The sequence below is a fragment of the Papilio polytes genome, unplaced genomic scaffold (assembly GCF_000836215.1).
Source record: "Papilio polytes unplaced genomic scaffold, Ppol_1.0 DF822178.1, whole genome shotgun sequence".
In the NCBI taxonomy this organism is placed as follows: Eukaryota; Metazoa; Arthropoda; class Insecta; order Lepidoptera; family Papilionidae; genus Papilio; species Papilio polytes.
Window position 1 is genome coordinate 935,858 of NW_013527026.1, and position 6,004 is coordinate 941,861.

At 33.2% G+C, this 6,004-nt stretch overlaps 3 protein-coding genes across 3 annotated transcripts in view; 2 read left to right on the forward strand and 1 right to left on the reverse strand.

Moving 5' to 3' along the window:
- LOC106106643 (chitooligosaccharidolytic beta-N-acetylglucosaminidase) overlaps nucleotides 1–735 on the forward strand; it is a gene marked incomplete in the record, with an annotated part of 19,341 nt that extends 18,606 nt beyond the window's left edge. The window contains 1 exon segment of the mRNA XM_013287261.1: nucleotides 384–735. Within this exon segment, the coding sequence (XP_013142715.1) occupies nucleotides 384–468 (85 nt within the window).
- A 675-nt stretch (nucleotides 736–1,410) lies between these two features.
- Nucleotides 1,411–4,270, forward strand: LOC106106650 (transmembrane protein 50A). The gene is made up of 4 exons (XM_013287270.1): nucleotides 1,411–1,612; nucleotides 2,298–2,429; nucleotides 3,053–3,188; nucleotides 3,491–4,270. Exons 1-4 carry the CDS (start codon nucleotides 1,517–1,519, stop codon nucleotides 3,598–3,600), a joined length of 474 nt encoding a protein of 157 aa, XP_013142724.1. The 5' UTR covers nucleotides 1,411–1,516; the 3' UTR covers nucleotides 3,601–4,270.
- A 161-nt stretch (nucleotides 4,271–4,431) lies between these two features.
- Nucleotides 4,432–6,004, reverse strand: part of LOC106106385 (nidogen-2) — a 7,561-nt gene continuing 5,988 nt past the window's right edge. The window contains exons 4-7 of the mRNA XM_013286961.1: nucleotides 5,950–6,000; nucleotides 5,500–5,674; nucleotides 5,111–5,395; nucleotides 4,432–4,662 (exon numbers count right to left, since the gene is read on the reverse strand). Coding sequence (XP_013142415.1) covers nucleotides 4,443–4,662; nucleotides 5,111–5,395; nucleotides 5,500–5,674; nucleotides 5,950–6,000 — 731 coding nt within the window. The 3' untranslated portion in view covers nucleotides 4,432–4,442. The remainder of the gene's footprint in view (nucleotides 4,663–5,110; nucleotides 5,396–5,499; nucleotides 5,675–5,949; nucleotides 6,001–6,004) is intronic.

The following is a 6,004-nucleotide window of genomic DNA, read 5'->3' on the forward strand; positions in this document are numbered from 1 at the left end:
ATCAATTATATTAATTTGTTGCACTTTATTTGTAACCCTTGTTTCCCTACCTCAAATTCGACTTGGTCTCCGACTGCCTTGGATGCCCGTCTATCATGGACGGACATAAGGGGGAGCAGACCGATGATCAAGAGGAGTTTAAAAATTAAATTTAAAGTAAAAAAAACTATCAAATTTTTGTGTTATCTATGTGGGGCTAAGGATTGTAAGCCTTACTTTATTTAAACTAATTTATTAACCTAGCGGATTAATGGAGTCACAAAAAAGTTAAAGTGTTGCCACAATATCAATGCAGCAAGACGTTCATAGATACCAATAGAATTAAAAAAAATGCGTAATCGCCCCATTATTATTATGGATTAATATTATTTTTGTCGTTACAGAGAACGTTTAGTTCGCATGGGATACAAACCGGAATCGCTCGAGCCCATGTGGTGTTACCAGAACGAGGGATATTGCCATAATTAAACATTACTATTGAAATTACAGTATTTTCCATTTTAGTCACGCGACGGAAATTATTCTTAGATATAAGTTCGCCGACTGCAATAAATTACTTTTTTAATAAACTTGTATTTAAAGTTCTTTTTAAAATTTGTATAATGTAGTTAAATACTCATTTTATTCGTCTCAAACTATGAAAAGTTTTTTAAACACTGCCTTTTTGTTGTTTTTCTAGATATAATTATTTCGTATATGTTTGTCTTTAATAAAGTATGTGCTCTTTTCTAAGGATCTTTGACTTTTATTTTTATATTTAAGTATTAAACCATCTAATTTAACAGCTTTTAGAAAATTAAAAGGCGCATGAAGTATAAAATAAATAAAGCATATGGCATAGAGAGATATGGGCATGTTCAACCATTTTAAGCTGCACCTTCAGTTTTAACGTTTGAAAACAGAACTGTACTGTTTGATTGACTGCAGGTGCAGTTAAAACTAAATGTATAAACGAGCGATTAGTATTCGATTTTGCAACTTGATAAACATTTTGTTTCTACGCAATATTGATCTAAAACCGCTGAAAAAACCCTTGTCCATCGCTAGAGTAAATAAACTGGGATTACTTTGCTTCGTTAGATTTGCTAGATTTAACTAACTATATCTGCACTGCAGTTCACTTACACGTCGTTGACTGTAATTTTTCTTTTTGGATACAGGGTCACTGAAACAGCAGAAAAAAGTAATATCCTGTTATTAAGGAAAACATGTACCTATTTGCCATTAAAATTTTATCTTTTATGGTGTATAGATTTTGGTGCTTTGTTTACTTGTTATAAAAATATTTTTATTCAGTTTATAAAACCTTGATCGCACCACAAAGCAAGGCTGAAAAATGGTAAGACCTTTGTCATCATGACAACAAAATGTATGAAGATGTCAACTTGACTTTTTTATCGATCTGTCACCTCCATTTGTCAAATTTATTTACTTTTACAATCTGCAGTTTGCCTGCTTTCTAAATTTTATTGATTACACTTCCAAATAGTAAATATTTTGCATTAAAGTATTCAAAATGAGTTGCTTTGAGAACTTAAATTTACCTACCTGCGTGTGGTTTGATGGGGCCGACAAACGAAATGGTATAGCTTCAATTGTGGCTGGTATTTTGGTACGTATTTTGCATGAATCATTAGTAGCAAAATGGGTGTGATTACCTCTTTGTGTTTTCTACTTAGAGAATATTCAGTTATTATCGAATTTTATCGTGCCTTAGATACCGTAAAAGAGTAATGAGTCTAAAAATCATTTTAATAAGATGTCCTGTAAAATATCATAAAACAAATAAACAGGTTTAGCTTGTGAATGTTTATCTTGTAGATTTGGTGATTGGACATTCACTATTGTTATGAAATAATATTTTAGAAAAATATGCTATTTAAATTATTGATTTTTGTTTGTAGCAGAAGTACTGTTTGCTGTAGCAAGTGTATCTAAAATTTTATATAGGGCATGAAAACAATCCCTCTATCTTTATATCTATTATCTTTATCTTAGCAATTCTTTGTTTAAACAAAGTTCTACATTAAATTTGTAAATTTACTAGATAATCATTGTTGAATTAATTTTTGCTCTGATGTGGCAAACGTCAATTGGTGTCAGTTTCCTTTTCTTCATAGTCGGCTCTTTATTTATGTAAGAAAATATAGCCTGAACTTTTGAGTCCAGATGCTTAGGTGCAAAGTTGATGGAGGTGGACTTCATACTCGGTTTGATCTTTGAAACATAGAATATTGTCCAGATAGAAATTAGCAAGAAACATTTTCTTAAATTCTGTTATGGTTGAACTGTTACAGTTCTTTGTGGGCTGGTGGTTCATCATAGATGCAGCGTCAGTCTATCCCGGAGACCTCCCAAATGCTTCCCATGTGTGCGGTGTTATGGCAACACTCTCTCTTGTAATGGTTAATTCTGTTACCAATGCTCAGGTGAGTGGATAAAATAATATTTTTATAGTAGCTTTTTTGGACAAGTTGCATGTAACTAAATTAAAATCATACTAACATTATAAAAGTAAGTTTAGATGGATGGATATTTGTTAGAGTTTGTAGCCTAAATGGCTGAACAGATTTCAATGACATAAGCTATGCACTTTTGTTTTTTTTTAAATTCTATATGTGTGGAGTTGCAGCCAATAGCTAGTAATAATATAATATACTCTTTGGTTAAGTAGTTGACTTTTTATCTACATATCATTGAATCCACCAATGATTGATATGTTTTTTGATATAAATTTCATAGTTACATTTATCTGAAATTTATATAGTGAAGGAAATCATGCTATACAACCTGCACATATCTGCAAAGGAATCAAAGATATGTATGAAGTTAACCTACACAGCTCTAGTCTTTGAAACTGAATAAGGCCTAGTCACTCCTCTAACTTTAGGTAGGCTTTAAATTCCTCAGTATAGATGATGGTGTGAAAAAAGAATGTTTAAAGTAAATTAATTTGCACTGAGCATTGTAATTAACGGGCTGTCTATTTTAGCATTGTCTCAAGTTGTCCAGTGCAAATGTTTATAGCTGACGAAATTTAATTTGTTTCCAGGTCCGTGGTGACACATACACGGGTGGCTGTATGGGCCCCCGCGGTTCTCGTCTCTGGCTGTTTCTGGGCTTTGTTGTCGGATTTGCCTCCCTCATCTCAGCCTGTTGGATCTTATTTGCTAACTATGTTAATGCTGGTACGTTTTACAATAAGAGAGTCTAATATTCATCGCCCCTATAACAAGTCTTGTGTGCTTATAATGCAGTAAAATATGTTTTCATTGTGTTCAGCTAGAAATCTTACTATTATTGTTAATGCGAAAGTTTATATGGATGGATGTTTGTTAGAGTTTTTAGTAAACAGCTGAACTGATCTTAATTAGATTTGGCATAGAGGTTTTTAGATGTTGTTGATGTTACTTTGTTTTTTTTAATCACACTAGGTAATGAATTCCAGTTTAACTCGTAAATTTGATGAAATAATTGTTTTTTTTTCCAGGTAGCAACAAGCATACATGGCCTGGTGTGAGCTTGTTTATGCAGAATGCATTTATATTTGCTAGCTCGTTGGTTTTCAAGTTTGGTCGCTCTGAAGATCTTTGGGGATAAGATTACTCATAATTATATAATCTGTGGTTATAACCGCATTATATATTCATAAATAACGTGTTTAAAATATAATTCATATAAAAATACCATTTTACTTGTTTCATGTGATAGATTGCTTTTATTTTTGTATGGATTTCATTTGTAAAATTCGGTTGTGTGTATGTGAGTGTTTAACTATAGTGAGTCACAAAATACAATTATTTAACAATAAAACAAAGTGCAAACCGTTTTAAACCGCACTATAAAATTAAATGCAAATGTAATCAATATTTAAATTGCAAGTCTAATGTTTTTTCGATAACTCATTATAAAAGTTACAGTAGAAATTTTATTATGTAATGGCAATGTTGTTATTAAAGAATGTGGTTGTCAAAGAAACATTAATTTTTGACTAGCAAAATTAGTAATTTTATTTAGTAAAATTTTTTCATTTGGTAATTTTCAAACTCTTTGTTTAGTTCAAAATCATAGAATAAAACAATACAGATTATAAAGGTATATTTACATTACAGATAACGTTTTCTTCAAATTAAAAAGTATTTAATAAAACAACTAGTAAATAGAATCTAATTTTGAATGTTTCAAATGTCTAAGAACTGCATGTGAAATAAATATTCCTTTGATGTCTGTTTATTAAATCTATTATAATACAATAAAGATCTTAACACTATTATCTTTTTATTAAATAAAATATCTGTACCATAATATATGCAACTTGTGAGTTAAGTAAAGAATAACTTAATAAAATATTACATTACATTTCGATTCGTTTTGAACAGCAGATTTACATTAGTAGATTTTACTAAAACTACTCTTTGGTAGGTTGGTATGTCTGGCATTTCTTAATTAGTGTTGTCACCGTCGACGCACGTTCTGCCGCCTCTGCCGTCGGGTAAGCATAGTTGTTCAGGTCCACAGTTGCCATTCCTGTATTGACAAACGTTGGTCTGTGTGGGACAGTCCTCGGGGGCCACAGCCACACCGTACAGCCTCCGCGTGGCCGCCGCTATCGGCAGACGGCCTTTCACTTGACTCACCGTGTCTATGTATTCGATATCCAACCTGGAAACGAAATAAAACTATTATTACAAAACACTGTATTCTATAAATGTTGGGACTTAGAAATAACTTGTATTTATTATTCATGGCGCTAGTGTTGTAACAGTAGAGATGATGTTGCTACCTTCGTATAATCCTACTAAATACATTTTTTTGGAAGGATGGATGTTTTTTTCTATGTATCTAAAGTAAGGCGTAATGAATTTCGGTGAAATTTGACATAGATGTAAAATCAGTCCTACCCAGTATGCAGGAAATGTGTACGGTTTCCGTGGGATACGATTCTCAAATTTACTTGATAACTTATTAACTGTTCATCATACCTTTTTAAAACGCAACGGAAAAGAACATAGTTTCAAATGTAACGTAAGATGCTTTTCACCATTTTTTCTAATTCTGCAGCAGCTATTCTTTCATAATTTCATTGTTTTTATATAAAAATGGTACTTACGTTCTCCAGTCTGTCCAATAGAACTTGTCGCCGCTGATGGCGAGGCCAAAGGGATGTGAGCAGTTGGCGGCGATGGTCTCCCTCTCGGAGGTGGCGATGCTTACACATCTGATGCTGAAGAGGCCCGCGTCGGCATAGCACAGCCGGTCGCGCGCCCAGTCGATGGCCAGCGAGTTGGGTAACTTGACGTCCGTCTGGTCTAGGAACACGCCGCGCTGTGAGCCGTCCATGTTGGCCCACTCTATCTTAGGCCCAGCGCGATTCCAATCTGACCAGAAGATTTTTCTACAAAACAGAAGAAATTTAATTGTATTAAAAATCTTAAAAGAGCCTAATTATGAAACTTGAAATCTTAGTTTTTGTGTGATTATTTTAATTTGAAAACTCACCCTCTTTGTGGATGTACAGCAATGCCTCGGGGGTTGGTGATGCCGTCGACGGAGAATAGTACTTTTCTAGTCTTCCTGTCGAGATTTGCCACTTCAATGGACAGCTTCTTCGAATCAGTCCAGAATATGTTTCTTGCAGCCCAGTCGACGGATACACCCTCAGGAGTTTTGATGTCTGTAAATTTAAATTGTAATGAATTTATTATCTATGTACTTTTGATATCTATACTAATATTATAAAGAGATAAGATTTGTATTTTTGGCCGATTACAAAAAATTTTTCACCATTAAAAATTATATTATCTATATATGTACTCACTGAAAAAATATAGCCTACATTTTTTATGATGACGCGGGCGAAGTCGCAAGCAACAGCTAGTCTTTAATGTAAATTAAAACTATTTTACAATGTATTATTATTGTTCAAATTTATTTAAAACACAGGCTTACCTTCCGTCAAGAAGTTTTCTAAGCCTGATCCATCGTAGGATGCCATGTTAATCAC

Coding starts and splice junctions, on each gene's coding strand:
- LOC106106650 (XM_013287270.1), top strand. CDS start 1,517: ATGAGTTGCTTTGAGAACTTAAATTTACCTACCTGCGTGTGGTTTGAT. Junction 2,430..3,052: donor ATTCTGTTACCAATGCTCAG/GTGAGTGGATAA, acceptor ATTTGTTTCCAG/GTCCGTGGTGACACATACAC. Junction 3,189..3,490: donor TGCTAACTATGTTAATGCTG/GTACGTTTTACA, acceptor TTTTTTTTCCAG/GTAGCAACAAGCATACATGG.